Consider the following 20,119-nt stretch of genomic DNA (forward strand, 5'->3'; position numbering starts at 1 on the left):
GATTCATTTACACGATCATTTACTTATTTCGTGATTTTGGTCAAGACTCGAGTTTAGTTGCGAAAATTTAATTGATCAACGAAATTCCGTTTTTATCGGTAATCGTAAGATCACGCCCGTTGCCGTTTGTTGACTTTTGGGTTTTTATTGTTGTGGAAAAATTGACGTACCGTATTTTTTACACCCTCAGCGTGCTGAAAATAACCGGTCGCGTTCACCCTCCCGACGTCTTTCCGTTTCCATTTTATTGTTAGGCAAATTTCGACCGATCCCCGATTCTCTTGACACGTAATACCGGGCTGCAGACTATTAATAAACCTCTCCAACGGTATCGAATTCGTGTAATAAAATGCCACGCGATTACCAGATTACACAACCGCTCGAATTTCTCAGCTGAAATTGTAACGAATCCAAAAATACCCTCGGCTCTATTTTACCGATTTCCCACTGCGAAACGTGAGAGGATTGAAAAGTGATATCGATATCACGGATGTACGTAACAATGTAGAGGGATACTCGAATTTCGACAGTCCTAATTGCACTAGTGTGCAAAATAACAGAAAAAAAAACAAGTTTTTTTTTTCCTTCCTATCATTACATGTAGTTATAATGTGTTTGATGCTCATGCATCGAGATATAGTAATGAAAAATATGTACCGTGTATACTTTCAACGTGATATTTTTCTTTTTTCTTTTACTTTTTATAAAAACGGTATTTTTACAATTACAAATTATAACGAAACACTAATGATAGCAATAATATTTATATAAAAAAAAAAAAAAAAGTTGTACAGGTGAAAAGTTGAAAGATTAAAATCTTTAGAAAATCAATCTACCAACAAGTATAATTTTAGTTTTGCAGATCATACAAATTCGGCACATTAAAACCTTCACATCTGTAATATCGTTTTTGTTTAAGAATGATTTCGTTGCATACCTGCGTCATCAATGCCACATTACGCTAGGTGTATTTTGACAGTGAAGGAATAAAGTTGACTTCGAGGATGAAAAATAATAATATTAAGCGGAGAAGAGGGTGAGAAAGAAATGGGAAAAATTCAATATCTCGTTCAATCGCCGAGCCCGAAGTCCCAAGTTCTTCGAGGCGTGAAAAGCTCGCCCGTTTTACCCAACGGGCGGCTGCTTCTACTACTTTTACTACTGCTAGTAGTAGTGATACATCCCGGTCCGACATGCAATTAGCAGAACAGGCGCGCGCCGGCGTTAAGTCTCTATCCTCACCATTTTTACCAGCCGACCCTCCATTCCACTCCCCGTGCATATTTCAGTCTCTCGCGCAACGGTGAGGAATTTTTGTAAATTCATTTCTCGGTTCTTTGTACGATGCCTGCGTTTTTTATTTTTTTTTTTATTTCTTTTTCTGTAAATATATTTCTTTTTTTATCGCCTTGTAATCCTATCTTATTATTATCCCTCGCAAGCGCCTGTCTCTTATTTTTCGTTTTTTTTAATTTACTTTAGACATTTATTTATTTATTTATTTATTTATTTATATAGTTATCTCAAGTGCGAAGTAAATTAATACGATAATACGAAATAATAACGTATTAGTTTGATCGCTGTGTCGATGTGTGCACGGACTTGGAATATTTGCTGTCTAAATGAGAGGAAGAAAACCTGTATAATAAATATTTATACTCGAATATTATATGACAAAATAAATAATTTTTGTTTACTTACAGTCAAGCTTAGTTCGTTATTGCTGCAAAGTACTTTTCAGCAGTCATTTTTTCAAAATCTTTTCCAATTCCGCTTTACTTTTGTTAATAATTTTAGCATCCTTTGGCAATTTGTTAAAATAATCATAATTCTTATTCTTTTCTCACACTTTCCATCCGATCGAATAATTATATTCGATTGAAATGATACTTTGTGTATAATTTATCATTGTTGATTGATTTTATGGAAATTTTCAGACGTTAAATTGAATATCGCGTTTTCAATTTTCACTCCCACATCGGGTATTTAATTACGATAATTCTATGCCCGTGTTCCGATTCACGAAAACTTGTTCAATGCAGATATGTGTGGAAATAGTGTTCCTCGTTTCTTCTACACTCGCGTCTCTCCAAACATCAAAAGGTACAACGATTAATTAGTCGCACGGTATAAATATTTACCCAACAAATTTCGGTGATATTAATCTACGTTTTGCGTGTGATCAACGGCCCGTAAACGCGCATTTCCCTTTCTCTGTCTCTCTCTCTCTCTTTTTATCTCCGTCTCTGTCCATCTTGGATTGGTTGGATCGCGTTTATGCTCCACGTCTAGGTACGATATGATGTAAATCAGCCGAGTATAGGAGAAAATTAATCAAAGAGAAACAAGGCGGATGAAAAATTACGGGAAGGGTAAATTTTTGAAACATAAAATCCAGGCCTCGTGTTAAAAAAATAAATAAATGAATCGTACGAACCTCGTTCTTGTCAATAGTTCGTTTGCACTTGCGTTAATAACAACGAAATAATCCGTTTCGAAAAACCTTTGTTTGCAAAGGACGGGAACCTTCGTTTCATTTTGTTTTTTCGCTTCTTCGAAAAAATGAAGATCAATCTCGATGATATTTCTACTCGATTTTTCAGTGCCTGTCTTTGAAGTTTACGTTGATTGTACGAAATTTGTTGGTTTCAGGTTTCGTACGTCGGGTTAGACGGGGTTTTGTTTGTTGGGTTTTCGGGAAGTTCGCGGGGCAGAGTAAAGCTACCGACCGAATCACTTGGGTTCATGAATATAAACGGTCGACGGTATATCCACGCAGCCGGACAGTCATAACCTCCCCTATTTTATGCATTATCCACGTACCTACCAACCTATACACGCGTCGATTGTACACGCGATGCACACGCAAACACGCAAGCATTTCCCAATCATTTCCGATAACAGTTATTACCTTCAATTTATCGAACAACGCTAAGACACTTGAGACGTATGTGCGTGGAAGTTACGATATCCAACCTCTGTACAAGGCATTCCGCGTCAAATCAGCAGCCCTTTTACTTCATCCCCTTGGATTTTAATCTTTTTCCAACGCGACGTTTTCATCGAACCAAAATGGCGATCCAAAATTTTTTCAAATTCTCCTTTCACACGGGTGAAACTTGTTGAAAAAAATCGCAAGAAACAATTTCGAAGACGTCCGTTTTTAACAATTTGAATCAACTCACACTGATTCTATGATGTAAAATATGATTTTTGAGCACAATAAAACCATCGGATGCCAATGTTTACTTTTTTTCTGTTCACTAGTCTTTAATTTTTACTTGTAAAAATCTTTTCTATTTTCTTTGTTTTTTGTTTCTGATTGTTTGGATTTTTATCCGATTGCGTATTTTTTTCTTTTAAAAAGGTATTGAATTAATTTTGAAAGAAAAGAAAAAATAATCGTCAAAGAAAAAAGGCAATTAAAAAAGAACTGTTTCATTTTCGTCTTAACTAATGTATTGTCTGTTTTTGTTTTTGTTACAGGTGAGTTGGAAATTCGATTATCTCTGTACCTCAAGCATCGCGAACTTATAACGGTGAGTCAAATTTATTGCATGCACGAAAGATGAAAAGAAAATTGATTTCCAACGTTGAAGGAAAAAATGGGTATTTTTTTAATACCTATTTTGACATTGATCGTTTTTGTCTTTCTTCTGATTTGATTTGAGTGTTGGACCGGATTAGGGTGGTGAAACAAAAATTAACTTTGAGCATGTACAATTTTCTCTACGCCATCTAGCGGGGATTACGTCGCGCGTGACGTCATAAGGGAGAAACAGCTCGACGCCCCTCGTCGAGGCTTTAACCTTAAGTCTGAAATTAAGAGCGGAAGCAGTTTTCCTCGCAAGGGAGAACGATGCAGTCTGCGGGTTGAAAATTGTTCTTTTTTTTTTTACCCATGCTGTTGAGATATTTATTTTTTTTATCTATTTCTTCCACCGGATTGTTGTTTGTTTTTTTTTTTTTACATTCTCTCCTATAAAAGACGAAACGGAAACTTATACAGGGGGTAAATTTATTGTTAGTTACTTGTTCGCAGTTCTCATATAATTCTTATATCTTAATAGAATAAATTTGCATGATTTTTGAGGGATAAAATGAAATCATTGCGGCTATAGGAAGTATAATTAGTCATAATTTTTTACGTCTTATACCCCGACCTGTATAGAGTTGTTTCGTTTCATTTTCATTCCTAAACAATCGGTTTTTTGTCGGATGGTTAATTTCAACCCTTTTTTCTACCTTGAAAATGGAGGTAAAATTTACGGGTACGCTGAACTGTCCGAATACCGATTTCGTTTGTTATTCACGACGTTGATTAATTAACAGGGTTACCAGGTAACATCGTTGTTTCTGGTGTATCGGAACTCGTTTGAATAATTTGATTTACCGTAAAGGCATTGGAAACTTGAGATTAAATTGGGAGCAGAAAACCGAGAGAATAAAAAAAAAAAAATTTAGAAACAAAGTAGAAAAAGGTAAACCTTGTTGTTGCCCTAATTACCTAAGGCTCGAAAAAAAATTGGACGAAAAAACATTCCAACTGTAAATTATACGAGCCTCTAAAAGCGTAAATTGTTTGCACGTTACTCGAACTGGAAAACGCACGGTAATTTTTTTGCGAAAAAAAAAAAACCATCCAAGGCCCACTGAAACATCTACGTAATACGCTCGCATTATATTCTCAGAAGCCTCGTTCGAAAACACGAAAGGGCGCAATTTGCTTGTTACGATTTTTCAGAAATCCTTTCAAACTAATCAGAATTATGCTCTTATTACTCAACTGAGCAGGAATTTGGACGGTACGATTGTTGAAATAATTTTCGAAATCGAGAAAGGAAACGAAGAAAATTAAATCTATGGTGTGAAAAAAACAAAACAACCCGGAAAAACAGTTTTTTCATCGTCATGAAAAGGAAAGAGTCCGCAGGTTTGTCCGACATCGTTCGATTGTAAAATATTGTGCAAGTTTTAGATTTTTTCGGACTCTAGTGATTCGAAAATTTAAAGATTCGTTGAAACTCGAAAAAGTGATTCTCGACCGAAACCAATGCTTATCTCACATCGCCGAAGGTGTGATGTGAATCGATAAAAAAAAAAAAAAACCTGTGCAAAAACGTTTTTCATCGCTTTTGCAAGATTTCTAATATTTTTCTTTTTCTTTTTTTCTTTCTCTCATCCCTGCAAAGTGTACCTTGTATATCTACAGCGTGAAAAATCATCCCTGTCACTCTGCCTCCTCGATCCTGCTTATCCACCCCCTCCAACTTTTCTCTTCCCACCTTCTCCCCCCCTCTGCCGATTTCGAAAGGTCGGCGAGGGGCAGATAGGATCTGGCTACAAGGGTGGCGAGGGGGTCGCTCGAAATACCTCGTGTAGGTATAACGGTATTCATTCGCACAGATAGCATCGCTTGTTAAACCTACTTCCGCCCTCCGCCCCTCGCCCTCCCCCACACCCGCCGCTCGATTCGCCGCGTGCTTTTCGCGGTAGCGTCGCCGTGTAAAGCTTCTATATTTACTCCGCTACCAGGTATTTTTATCCCGAAAATCGAGGATCCGTGGCTTTCGCACCATTTTATTTATTTATTTGTTTATTTATTTTTTCAAGTAAACCGCCCAAAAATTTTTGTATAATTTCTTAGATTTTCAATTTGGCCACCGACTTTTTTGGTTTACCGAGGGAGTGTTTGCGTGTGTGTGTTTTTTTTTATCCATTTCTTATTAGAATGTAAGATTCATTCAAATTCGGATTACGGTGGAAAAATTTAACCGACTCAATCGAATTTTACGCACTAGTTGCGTAACGTACCATTTCCCACATTCTTCCGGATCACGGTAAATGGCATTAAACATTCGCGGCGAGTCTCCGGATTCTACCTATTCAACAACACGTCGCGCAAAGTAGACCCAGGAGGAGTACCCTCGTATCCTGCAACCCTGCGCAGGTGCTGCACACTATTTACACGCACGCGTTGAAGGAACAGCCGACGCGAGGATTGCGACGCTGAGTGAAAATTGTATGCATCTGTGTATATAAATACTGTCGAGGGTTGCGGAGGGTTCAGGGTTCAGGGTTGAGGGTTCGGAGCTGAGGGTTCGTTCCCTTTGAAGCTGCGCTGCTGCTCCTGGTGCTCCGCGTTATAAATTATTACGATGAAAATTGCTGAGGGAACCTGCAGAGAGAGTGAGAGAGAGAGAAGATAGCGCGTGGGCTTCTCGACCCCCAACCGATGATGCCGTGCTCTGGAATTCCTGCGCGTTTTTTACATCCCTTTTCCTCCCTTTAATTCCCACTGATCCGCCTTTGCATCGCGGCGTTGAAATACGAACTCGACGTGCCGTTTGTTCTTTATTGTTTTTTCGATATGTTTTTGTTTTCAGTATTTTTACGTGTTTCCCTTTTGTAGAAAATTTATTTATTTCTGTTTTTTTTTTTTTTTTTCATTTCTGTTGCAACGACAGAAACGCGTTTTATTAGATGTATATTATTTTTTTTCTCTCTCTTTCGATTGCGTTGTTTTATTTTCATACTTTTTCCCGGCAAATGAATTTTCTCTCTGTAACACGAATACGTGGTTAACAGTTGTAACGACGACGAAGCTGAATATTGAAAATATTTGTTAAAGAGTTTTTATCGCGGTTGTTTTTCTTCTTGTTGAATGAGAGTATTTCGGTTTTTCTATTCATCGATTATACTTACGAGAAATACGAATCGTTGGGAAAAAGTGGTGGTAAGAGTTCGAAGTGATAGGAAAATACGTGAAAGGAAAGGAAAAGAAAAGAAGGAGGTAGGAATTTTAAAGCTTCAACGTTACGACAGCATTAACTTTATCGCTTCTTCTTTCCGTCGTTTCTTCATGACTTATATGTGTACATAGATACTGAAAATTATCATATATACAAGTTTTCCGTACCGTGGATACATGCATATATATATACGTGTATAATACCGTGCGCAAAGTTAGTCGATTCGATATTGAGAGTCACGCGAAATACTCATGATCACCGTATAGGTAGAGTTACGTGGGTGATACAGGTACCTATGTTAGATTGTATACGGAGAGACTTGGGCAAGGGGAAAAAAAAATCGTCATTGCGAGGGGAAAACAAAAATGAAGAAGAAATTGAGCAACAATCACGTATTTCGAGAAATTGAATTTCGATCTCGATTATAGTACGAAAAACGATGAAAATACAACAAAGACGAGCTGTTTCATCGGCCATGTTGAATCTTGGAAATCTGATTTCAGATTCGTAAACAACGATTCCGGAAACCACAGATTACCATCCTGTTAGAAAGATTTACTCGGTAGAATAACGTGTGACTCAAAGGTTTAAGGGATCTCAATTTACAGTTGCCCCTTTCTTTCCCTAACCGCTTCTTCTCCATCCCTATAAAACCCAGCAGGAATAATAACAACCCAGCTGGCTGATTTAATTATCGCGCGAGCAGCAACAGCACCACCGCCATCACCGCCGACACCGAGAATCGTGACCTACTATAATAACTAACGCGCCTCGAACATGCGACTTTTAATTGAAGTTTAACGCACGCCGATTGGTATGCATTTTACCTGAAATTGGATTATATTAATAACGTGTGTGGGCGTGTTTTATTTTTATTACCATCGAGTTTGAATTTTTTTTTTTTTTTTGATTTCCCAACTTTTACTTTCTCTCACTTTGTCCTTTTTTTTTTTATTTATAGCTGAAATTCGGCTTTATTGTTCTCGTTTATACAATTTTCGAAAAACATTTGTCGCCGCATAGGCTTATTTCTTTGCTTTTTTCGTTCGCACTGACAAAGTTTTTTTTTCCTCCATTGCTTTTTCATGTTTTTATTTTTCGTTTTTCATTCAAGAAAGTGTAACCTAACTACCTTTCGAAAACAATGAGAAAGACGAACGAGATGAACGAGAAAAAAAAAAACCTTTGAGCCTTACAGGATGCCGATTACCTTAGCACTGATTTAAAAAAGTTCATTTCTTGTCCTGGAATCCTGCCTCAAGCGGACAGCTGTTGTAAAGTTGATATCCTCAGGATATAAACGTCCAGAAGCGTTTGAAAAGTTTTTTTTTCCCTTAGAATTGATTTCTCCAAGCTCTTTTTCCACTAATTGGACCTTTGAGAATTCAAACAAACGAAAAAAAAAACAACACGATTAAAACATCGTGATATCAATGCCTGAAAAACTAGCCCTCTGTTTTGTGGCTGGATTTTTCGAATTATTGATTCTACGATTTTTCAAAATTCGGTCAAAATTTAGTCAAAAATTACTGAATGATAATATAAAAAAAAAAAAAAAAATACATATATGTATTACAACGAAGACAAAAGAGAGAAGTGTGAAAGATTGTTGGAAATAATCCCTCACACGCACAAACAGATAAAACTTTAGAGGAAAGACTCATTAAAGTAGAAAAAAAAAAACAAAAAACTTAAACGTAAACGAATAAAAAACTGAAAAAGATAATAAGTGTTAGGAAAGTTTTGGGTGAAAAAGCGAGGCGAGCGAAGAAGATGAAAGAAAAGCATTCGCGGTTTGCTGGAAAACTACTAACTCGGATAACGAGGAGGGAGCAGTTTTTATAATATACCTCGAGGTTCTTTTCTCGTCCACGCGATACCTGCGAATGAAGAGATAAAAAGTAAAAACAGACGGAAACAGAGAAGGTTGAAAATAGAAAACATCTTGGGGGCGAAAAGTTTTCGCGCCTATCTCTTTCCCTGCACCCTCGTGCCGACCAAAATAAGGGATTTAACCCCGTGGCTTAACTTTGGACTAGTGACGGATCGACTCCGTTTAAGGGTGAAGAGGACGTTGAGGAATTCGCAGTAGTAGTGATTTTGCTATACGGTTCTCAAACATTTTCATTTTTTACTTTTCATCAGCTTTCGTGATACGAGAAAAGTGTTGGTTTCTATGGAAAGTCACATTTTCCAAATTCTACAATCCGGAAAATAGGTTTTTAGAAAAATGTCTGTCTGGCCGAAAAAACTCTCGCGATGACCTCGGAAATGGCTGGATGAAAATATATAAAACTTACAGGATTTTACAATTAAACGATGGGCGTGAAAAATTTTCCTCCTAGAGTAGAAAAAAAAAAAACAACTTGAATTCTCGTTATACAAACAGCAGTGAAACTTCGATTGCAGCGTCGATTCCAATTTACTTGAATCTTCTAGTAAATAACCATGCAACGAATCAATTTTTTTCTCAATCCCACAAAGTAAATATATATATATGCCCGATTCCGGTAAATATTGGACAGCTTTTCGTACATCGGTACCAATGCGTCGATATGTGATAACAGAAATTACGGAAAGAACTTTCGCGTTGCGTAACCGCGTGTCTATCATAACCACACGCGTTAAAACATCGTATTGATGAAATTCTTTCTATAATTAATCGAAAGACGAGAAGCATGTCACGTTCATCTTTTTCGTAAGGCAGCGTAATCGAACATATCTACAAATTGGAGTACATATTTAAAATATGTATCGACGAGTACAGAATTGATTCCTGGCTAGTCAGGATTCGATGTATCATTAATAATTGGCTCGTCATCCATTTCCTTATTTCTTTCTTCGATTTCTTTTCACACGCAATCTTTGCCTTATTTATCATCGTTATATTCGATCTTCGATACCAAAATGCAGGCTGAGATATTAGTGATTTTTTTTTTCCATCTCAAAATGTTCAAAAATGCTTTACACTCACCCGATTAATTACGGTTCGAAACTGAAAGCTGTCGGGAATAATTTCTCTCGCAAGTCTGCCTCGGAATATTCCGTCATTCGGAAATCATTCTTCGGCAATTTTTGTCGGCGCGAGAAGAAACTTCTTTACTTTACAAAGATAACTCGACAGTAAAAATGTATGAAAAAAATTAAATTTGAAGGAAAATTTAAAACAGTAACGAGCATTTTTTGTCGAAAGTATACCCCTCCCCATTCTTTTCCCCTGCATCTCGGCGTTAGTTGTTATTTACTCGGAAGATGTAGAGGAGAATACAAGGTGGAAGAAGAAGAAAGAGAAAATAAATAAATAAATAATAATGGGAAGACGAAGGGGATTTTTCCGCTAAGAAAATATATTTCTCAGATACTTTGAGGATGTACTGGCTGTACATTCTCAACCAAGAGTAAGTCGCGTCGACGATATTGAATACTTTGTGAGTTAAAAATCAGAGAAAAATTAAACACTGTAAAGGCGATGAGAAAATTTTAATTGAATAATAATAATAATAATGATAATAACGACCAAGAGGTATCAATAAATTGTTTGAACAAAACGTTGTTCAACAAATTTTTAGGGAATATTTTTTTTTGTCACGTGAAATGAATTCTTTGATTTTTCTGAATACACGTGAATTAAAATTTTGAAACATGGAGGAAAAATCTTGAATTTTCTATAGGGTTTCGTAAAAACGTTGTACGTTACAATCGAGAAGTTTCCGGGACATTGAACGAATAGTTTCGCAAACACAGTCTTTAGAAGTTTTCGAAAAAGGAAATTTCAACACAACGAGAAAATTCTTTAACAATTTATGTGCGTTTAGAAAAATCAACGAAGCCATTTCACATGACAAAACAGTGATCCCTAAAAATTTGTCTGATAATGTTTCGTTTAAGCAATTTATTGATGACTGTTCGGCATTATTGTTATTCAAGTTTAATTTTCTCATCGTCCGTATCGTTGATGATTTTTTTCCGATTTCAATCTGATTCGCAAATTATTCAATATCATCGACGAGACTCACTTTTGGTTGAGAATGTATAGCCAGCCAGTAGATTCTTGACGGTCATGCATTTGCATCGAATGTAAATTCGCGCGGAATGGAAACGTGGAAAACTGTGAGAAAGGTATTATCCGAGTTGTATATTATGTGTCGTCCAATGTGCATAAGGAAGGAATTTAACGAGGAGGGGGGTGAAAGGGTGAAAAGGAAATGAGTAAATCGATGCATCGCAGGAGAGCTTGCAATATTGTTATCCCTGTACATACAAATCGCAGTCACGTATAAAGGCGTCGTCGTTTCAGTTCCAGATGTATATGACAAAAAGCTCCGATTCAATATCTTTTCTCTTCTTCTTTTATCCTTTGTCCCTCCTCTTACGGCTTGTTAATGTCCGCGGTTTTCACCCCTCCGTATCATCTCGATGCTGAAACAGCTATGGAAAATATATTCTCACCTCACCTACGCAAGTTTTCCCCTTTATACGTGAGTTGTAAATATTTTAAACTCAAGCATCTTTCTCTCTTCAGGGAAATTAGACAACAACCGGCCATGTTTTTATTCTTGTCTTCTTTTTAAAAAATTTTTCTGCACACTTTGTGCCAACATCAAAGAAACGGTTGACGTGGTAAAATTGGGGATTACATTTTTCTTTTTTCGAATCTCGTTCAATTATTCTCTACTCTCTTTCTTTCTTTTCCTTTTTCCTTTTTTTTTTTCTCTCTGTGCAACGTGGGTAAATATATACATGTATATATGTATATAATAAGACATGTAACGCACCGGTAAACGAGCACCGGAAAATCCCGATCCTGAATTTATTACGGCTTATCCTAAATGAGATTTTCGGATTCATTTCGCCTCGTCTCATCTCGTTGCTGCCTATTTCTGGCTTCTTTTCCCCTAGCGGTTAAAGCTTTGCCTCGTTTCGTTATGCCTCGTTTTGTTTCGTTCCATTTCTTATTCTTTTTCTCCCTGTCTGGTTATCTTTCCGTTTGTTTTTTTCTTTCTTGGTTTTCGTTTCTATTTCGTTCCGTCGAACGCGTATTACTGGCCGTGTTTTATCACTTTGGATAAATGAGAATCTTCCTACTTATCGTCCGTGTGATGGGAAATTTTTTATCTTGGGTAAAATTCGTCAGGAAAAAAAAATTCATGAGTACGAATTACACAAGGTATACGTACAACGAAAGTTTAATTTAAAAAGTAAATATTTATTCCTGCGTTATCAATCGTCTTCGATCACAAGTTACCTACGAATTTCTATACGTAATTGGAACCAATTTTTTTTATCGTTATTAATAAGTTTCATCGATTTTGACGAACTGAGATCGTCGGGTTTTTGGATCTGGACATGGTTCCAGCTTTTATACAAGATTTCGGGATCGGGTCATGGGTGGAATTCCCTGCTGCCTGGGTAAGACTAGAGATTTGCGAGAGACGGGAGTTGCGATAATTTTGTGGAACCCTTTCCAACCTCTCCGACCGCAACAAACGCCAGATATTCGGCACACCGGGTACGTAACGCTCACTTGCGAATCAACGCGCCACTCACCGTGTTGACGTAAATGTCGCCAAATCTCGTTGTTGGTAGGCGTGGGTGTGAAATTATTTCGAAACAACAACGAAGAGAGGAAGGATAATGCGACTGGTTCATTGGACAAGTAACGGGTAAGGAGACAAATGATTCAATTCTACGAAGCGAGACGATCGATTCACCCTCCGGTTCACTTTTCTCAGTTTTTCGAATACGGTTTCTTTATTCATATGTTAGACACGCTGTAGTCAACGAAGAAAATTGATAAACCAAAAAAAGGTGGATCAAAATTCGTCGTACGAAACTAGAGAGGTTCGTTAAATTATAAATCAATTTCGTTTATTCGCTTTCCAAGTAGAAAGTAAGTCTGAGATTAAAAATGTAAATTCATGGAAAGCAAGCGGAATACAAAGTTGAACAGTTTTTTTTTTTTACGCCACAGAAGGTTCCCAAAGTTTTTAATTTCGGTGACCAGAGCACCGAGTCCCTCGCTTTTGAAGGTGGACCCCAATTATTTTGCGTATCGTGTAAGCACGAATACGTCCATTGGGCAATGTAGAAAGCGGAAGAGAGCGAAAAGAGGGGAGAAAGAGTTCAGAGGTCAGCTTGTCTCTGCGGTGATGTTGGGGCGATTATCCAACTGGGAATTCCGTCCTTTCCCCGGTATTTCCGCTTCTTCTTTTAGAATTTTTTTTTTTTTTTTTATCTTCACCACATCCAAAAATCCCAACGAGGAAAACCCGATCCCCGTTTTATTCTTCTTCGCCAATCCTGGCGCTGAAAAGGACGAGTGACTCTTGGAAAGTGGAAGGAATGATGCACGAATAAAGCGGCGCTCTTTCTTGCAGCCTGAAAACGCACTCCTCGTTATCCAGCCTCATTTTTCTGTCATTTTTTTTTTCCACCCTCACGCATTTCTGCAGCCCTTTACTTTCTCAAACCTTTTCGAATTTCTCAACACGAACGACGCTTTGGCAGCTGAATTTCGGAATCGAGTTTCCAAAACGATATTGGAATTATTTATGGAACAGTAGAAGATTATTATCGTTTCTTTTTGTTACCTTCGTGTCTTTCCATTGACGGGCTATAAGCTTCAATTATGTCTTTAACGTTTGCAATTTTTTTTTTTTTTTTGTTTAAAGTTTTTCAAACCTATAGTTCGCAGAAGTATGAGCCGGGTAACATTTATCTTAGAAATGTGTATGTTTACATATAACCTGAGTTTATGTATTTTGTAGACCGCAAACCACGTGGCTATGTGCACACTGTCCAGAGCGAAGGAGGCGGAGAGAGAGAGAGAGAGAGAGAGAAAGAAAGAGAGACTTGCCGCAACTCATTTAAGACTAACCAAGTTAAACTTAACTTTGCGAATATCTGATTTTGCTTAAAACGGACACTACGGCCATCGAATAGTTAAACCATCTACAATATGTTATATCCTTATTCACGATCGTAAACGTGAAAATAGCACAGGGAAACAAGTGGTTGAAATTCGTACTTTTCCACGAAAAAAAGCATTTTCTGCCAATCTACCATGAAAATTCGAATGCCAATTTTTACACAAACTTGATACAAATAAAAAAGAATTATATCCGCCATTTGGAATTTTTTAATTTCGAGTTCAGATTCGTAATCAGCGACCCCATGAATGCAAAATTACAAGTGAATCGCATGCAAGGAAAAATGTATGCATGAAAGGGTTAATCCTTAACGAAGCTTCGGGCACAGTAGAACCCGAAAATCTTGCCCCTCCCCACTCCGCGCTTCCTGAGACTCGGATGCGCGCGCACGCCAGCGGTTCTCAGTCGAAACAAGCTGTGAACCTAGTTATTTACTTCCGGAGCGAGCGAGGCGCCGCTTGGCCATTATCCTCGCCTAACTTTTGACGTTTCGACGATCGTGGCGGAGAGCAGGGCGTGGTTCAATGTCCCTGAGGGTCTCGCATGACGCTGCGTTACACGAGTTTCCAAATTTATTACGCCGTTTAGCGATTGAGGACCCGCGAGGGGGTTTGGTGGGTCCGTGTTAATAAGTAACAAGCATAATACACCGGAGTCGCGTCGCTTCCCGCTCTGAAAGGATACGCAAATAAACCACGTACAGAGCGAAAGAGAGAGAGAGAGAGAGGGAGTGAGAAAGAGTCACGTAGGTAAGCTAACACGCATCACCTACGCCTACAGCTTTCCCTCAGAGCAAATTATGACGCCACTTTGCAGACCCGCTACACGTCCACATGCACCAGGGTTGATGTTATGATAGGGACTTTGCATACTCAGCCGTACAGAGGCAACTTTTCAACGGCTCGGAATTATCTACGAGATATATTTTTTTCCTTTTTCTTTTTTTCTTTTTTTTTTTCTTTTTGTTAGATAATTGTGCGATTCGTTGGCTACGTACGAAGTTTAAAACTATGGAGAAAAAAATTTAACGTGTAACGAAGAAAAACATCATACCGAAATTTTATCCCAAGTGGAAATAATTATGGAATTCACTTTTCATACGCTTGTAATAAAATCATTTTACCTTCGAATTTTAACGAACGTGTATTATTTTCGAACAACAGCACTGCGTGGCTAAAAGGATTTACTTGTAAAATTGTACATTTCGTGTGCTTAGTTTCGTGGTTTTTGAAATATCGTTGAAGAAAAATAATTGTCGAAGCAAATTGGAAAACATGTAAATTGAAAATTATGGTGCGGTGCGATTTTTGAATTTTAATAATCAACTTTGATACTTCTGCATCGTTTTAACGTCGATACTCTCAGTGTCAATATTTGACAAAATTCTTTTCAAAGAGGAATGTCGGAAACTAATGATTTTTATTTATCTTCTATGATTCTCCGTGGTGAGAGTATATAAATCAGAATAAACAGCCTGCAAAGTGAAAGAGTAATTGATACAATTAAAGAAATTATGATAGACACTAGAGATACGTCAGAATTGTGAAGGTATTTTTATACTGTCGTTATTATTGTTGTTAGTTTCGTCGTCGGTGGATTATTATTACCGTCATTCCTATGATTATTCTTATCGGTGCTTCGCCAAGTGAATCTACGAAGCGGATAATTGTAAGTAAATGTAACAGGCGTCTGAAGAAGTTTTCTCTCATTAGTAAGCTCTGCGAGACAATCGAGGTTAAAAAAACAAAAGGGATGTAGAATAAACGTAACAGGAAAAATACAAGAAGCGTATTCTGTTTTACAGAAATATTCCACTATATTTCATATCATTCTCGTTTCGCGAGTTGCGGTAAGCTTTCCATTTCCCGACAATCTGGAAAAATGAAGGGGAAGAGAATAAAAGAAATCGACTTTAACAAAGGTATTGAACAGGCGGGTATCGTTCGTTTTTATTTAACTTTTTTTTTTCTATTTTTTTTTTTACATCGTTGCTAGTTGTACCGAAAGAACTCCCGTCGATGTTGTAATTCGTTGGGGGGTTTTTTTTTTCAATACAATTGTTCGTGTAAAACGGAAAGTTGAACCAAGGAATAGGAGAGGGAAAAAGGAATGAAAGAAAAACCGAAAAAACACGAATAAAAAAGAAAACCCACAAACGAAAACCGTAATCATGTTTCACCCCCTTTTTGTTTCAATAACAGGATTTATGCCATGCTTTGTTGAAACGGCAACCATAGGTTTGTCCACGTTACGGAAGAATTGTCAATTTCCAAAATATTAATTTTCCTTCCTCCGTAAGTTTTCCACGTTGAAATAAAATTTACCGTCCGCTCATCGAATTTACTCTTGGATCGCAACCATTACTCGGAAAGTTTAGCATTAATTAATTAATATTGAATGGAATGATATTGGATAGTGTGAAATTGAAACTTGTGTTATAAACATCGAATGAGAAATATTTTGCCCCATTGGATAAATTAACTTTTCGCAGATTCATGATTTTTTTACTTTTTTTGTTTTTTTATTCAAACCACGCCGTTGAACAAAAAGGGAAAATGAAACTGTGCTACCTTGAATGCCTCATACACTCACACATTGATGCGTATAATTGGATTAACGTGGGTTTATAATTTGTGTTTGCCCCCCGGATGAAATGCTTTGTACCTTTGAATTAGTACGTGCACGGGTATACGTATGTATACAAACGGAGCAAAAATACCTTAATTTTGCAAATTGAATAACAGACTCGCGGTGAAACGACGTATTCGAAAAAGCGGCGCGGGGAGAAAGGGAGAGGTGTATTTTTATCAACTCTCTTGTTCCGCGTAACCTCGGACAACTTCACACATACATCACGATAGGCTAATTTCGTTAAATGAAATTCTACAAGCGTAACTAACGGAAGTTTATAATTAAACTGATACAACATTGTTGCGACGTTGCATAGCAATTATATAAAATATTATGAAAAACCTAGACTTCAAATATTGTCATATTTTTACTCTGCCTCTTCTTTTTTTTCATATTTTTGCCCAACAATGCAAGGTATTATCTGGTCTTTGTTCGAACGAATGAGCAAAATATTAATTTTCAACAAAACGGCGGCGTCTCGAAAAAAAAAAACCAATTTTCCATAAAAACTTTTCGCCTCAATTTGTTTACAAAATGGAAAATATTTATCGGTGAGAAATAACCTTCGATCAAGGACCGAAAAATATATTCACAAGGCTTGTGTAAAAATTTGTGACTGATCGGTTCAGCCGTTTCCGATGAAATCTATGCTCACCGACTTTGAAAACACAGTTTTGAGACAAACGCGTTCAAAGTTTCAAAAGCTCTTGGGTGTCTTTGTAAATGTGCGCTTAACTTGGAGAATATCTGTCGTGATCGACGTGAAATTTTCCGTGCATACATATAATCGAATATATGTGCACGACGATAATGAAATAAAAAAAAATAAAAAAAATCGTTTTTTGAAAAATCATCAATTCGTATAACTCCTCGAATTCTCCTCTTCTTTTTTTTTTTTTCTCTCCCCCTTCGCGAACTCGCGTATCGAAATCCAGCTCACGACCAACGGCGGCACCCGCGGGGCATAAAGTGAGGGGGGGGGGGGGGGGGGGAGGGGGATGATGGCTTGTTCGTGTTGTTCAAACATTTGTAGTTGAACCCGACTGACTCGAGGGTGGCCTCGCCTCGCCTCGCAGCCCCCTCATCACCGACACCAGCGACGAGTTCTGGATAAGACCTTTACCGAGCCTTTAATTAATGCCCCTGAAGATACGTGTAAATAGATAAGGGAACGAGATCTGGCACGCGAAAGCCGCGAGTCAGTGGGTTGGTATAATATGCAAATGTCCTCCACTCTCTCCACTCTTCGCCCCTCCCCCTCCTTCAGCAAACCGAGATTGTCAAACAACCGTTTCGAGACTCGGAAAACACAAACGTTCACTGTCGCAAAGTTTGATCTTAAAATCGCTCAATTACAACGAATTTTCATGTTAAAGTGCAAAGTTCACGCAAGTTGATTAAGGTGGTCGTCTAGTGTGAGGAGTATTTTTTTTTTTTTTTTTCTTATCAAAGTTCGTTTGAACATCGATAAGTATAACATCGATAAATGAAACTCGCTTCGAAGTTGATCAATGATTTATGAAAACGTGAGAGAATTAAAAAAAAAAAAAAAATTGTTATGTTCATCGTTCGTGCTTTTCGCAACCGAATCGCGTACGTGCCGTTTGCTTTGATTTGGGAAGCGGAAACGGATTAAGTGAAACTTTTCTACCAATACAGTCGCCCGCAATTTAGCCACTCTGCTTCCCACGCGCTCATCTCACCCTCATAATCCGCCCAGACGTTTCACGTCGGATCGAAGAAACCGTGTAAACTGATTTCCGACAGGTGTCGAACACTCCGGGTATTATTTACTTTTCTTTTCTCGTTATTTAAAAACGATACTTCGACGCTAGTGGCAAAATTACTTTGCGAATCGAGAGAGACGGGGTGAGTGAGAGAGAAAAGCGTTTATTCGTCCTAGGACAAGTCCAGTCGAACCGGGATATGAACAGTGCGTAGACGAAACGGTAAACGATGAATAACTTATAAGCTAGATAGTAAGAAAGCACAAAATTAAAGTTGGCATTGCAAACTAAGAAAGTAGGAGAAGAAAGAACAAATTTATAGACAGACGAGTTGATGGATAAAGAAAAAGAATAATACAACGTTGAAATGCAAAATTAATAGAAATACATATAAAATGTATAAATAGAGAAGGAAAATGAGGAAGAAATAAATTAATGGATAAAAATTTTAAACTGATGAAATAATGAAGGTAAAAAAAAAAATTCCGAACTAAATTACATGTTATATTTATAACACCGCGGGATGAATCAGCCAATTGCCCCGTGATAACGCAATTTTGGACGCTTTTCGGGCAGGACAATCCGTCTCGTTTAGCTAAGCATTTTTAACAGGCGCTATGCATCGGTCTAATTGCTTCGAAGGGTGGAAGAATAGTAGCCGGTGTATAAAATAAAAAAAAAAAAAAACGTTACGCATGAAATAAATATCGCAGATTTAATGGTAAATGGTGGGGACATTTCGTCGCAAATGTTGAATTCCCCTTTTTTTGCCACCAACTTTGCGAAACTCTGATTTTCGGAACCCTGTTACGGAGAAACGCAAATTGGAGCTGGTGTTTTCTCGTCACGATAGGAAAACGTTGTTAAACAAAAAATTTAATTATTATTTGGGAAAATTACATTTTACAGTCCTCGTTATGAGAATACATTTCCAATTGGATTGGTTAAAAAATATTATGTTGTTGTGGGTGAAACTGCCAAATCCCCTCTTGACACGACTTACTCGGGAGGGTGGCTTCTACCCCCTTAAAGTGTTTAATGGCAAATAAAAAAAAATATGTGTCGCTTAGTTTTTAGTCCACTATAACGTATTTACCAAAAAAATGACATCGGAGATATCGACCTGGGATACCTTCCTTGTAAGAAAGGGTAACACCGACGCGATGATGTCTTTATTCGCCGTGAGGCAGCTCACCTGTCCTATATGGTGATTATCTTCAGCACTATGGCGGAACCCATCACGATTTTAAAGTCGTCGTTAAGACTTACGACATCTCGCGGCGTGCTCAGTTTGTTTCCCGATAGGACGGAATACCATTCCTTGAGGTAACTCAAGGCCAGGCTGATTTTACCTAGAAAATAACAAAAGAATAATAATAATCGTTGAAAATTGGTGGAATCGAACGGCCGTTCCATCTGGATGATTATCCACGCACCTCTGCTATCCGGGTGAGTTGGTTCCGACTTCTTCTCGATCCGGGCTGGAGCAATCGAGGCTGAAGGACCTCCATCAACGTCTGCAGCACAGCGTGATGATAGAAAGTTTTGATAGAAGATGTGACTTGTTAACGTGTACATACATCGCGATAATGGAATTTGAAAGAAAAAGGCTTTTTGAAAAATCCCGACTTAGTATAACCCCTTTAACTACTCACCTCCGATCACTGTTACGTCACAATTCTGGTCCGTGGAATCGGCTAATCTAATTTGGTCACTTGGGCTGGAAATCACATCTGAGTTTCGCGTTGAGACGTTCAGCATGGACAAAAAGGTAGCGAGTGTTGTTACATTACAAACATTTGGCAGAGTTGGCCCCGCAAAGCTGGCACTGCAGGCGGATATCATTTTGGATTGGGGCTGAGGGCGATTATGTTACAAGACGTTTGCGATAGTTGAAAATGCACGGACCGAAACTTCGGGGATCGGTAACTCGAATAATCTCCACTGTCTTTCAGCGTTCGTTATTTATACGATGGAGTGATACGTGTGACGGGGCGACACGTGTAGAGCAAGTCATGTGCATAGTCGTAATTCAATATTTGACATTAAAATGTGTTTGGATATTGAACCGTTTTAGATT

General features: G+C 37.9%; 2 protein-coding genes across 12 annotated transcripts in view; one reads left to right on the forward strand and one right to left on the reverse strand.

Moving 5' to 3' along the window:
• The window catches only part of LOC124222729 (uncharacterized), a 51,812-nt gene extending 31,736 nt beyond the window's left edge, over positions 1-20,076 (reverse strand). For 2 of the 6 annotated variants that reach the window (XM_046633991.2, XM_069137632.1), the window contains exons 1-3: positions 19,695-20,076; positions 19,476-19,556; positions 19,235-19,391 (exon numbers count right to left, since the gene is read on the reverse strand). In XM_046633991.2, coding sequence (XP_046489947.1) covers positions 19,240-19,391; positions 19,476-19,556; positions 19,695-19,884 — 423 coding nt within the window. In that variant the 5' untranslated portion in view covers positions 19,885-20,076 and the 3' untranslated portion in view covers positions 19,235-19,239. Of the gene's footprint in view, positions 1-13,041; positions 13,059-15,536; positions 15,555-18,924; positions 19,392-19,475; positions 19,557-19,694 lie in introns of those variants that run through there. The other 4 variants (XM_046633990.2, XM_046633992.2, XM_046633989.2 and 1 more) reach the window with 4 other exon arrangements.
• The window catches only part of LOC124222723 (protein turtle homolog B), a 164,206-nt gene that overhangs the window by 29,162 nt on the left and 114,925 nt on the right, over positions 1-20,119 (forward strand). The gene's annotated exons all lie outside the window — the stretch shown is intronic.

This window comes from Neodiprion pinetum, chromosome 7 (assembly GCF_021155775.2).
Source record: "Neodiprion pinetum isolate iyNeoPine1 chromosome 7, iyNeoPine1.2, whole genome shotgun sequence".
Lineage (NCBI taxonomy): Eukaryota > Metazoa > Arthropoda > Insecta > Hymenoptera > Diprionidae > Neodiprion > Neodiprion pinetum.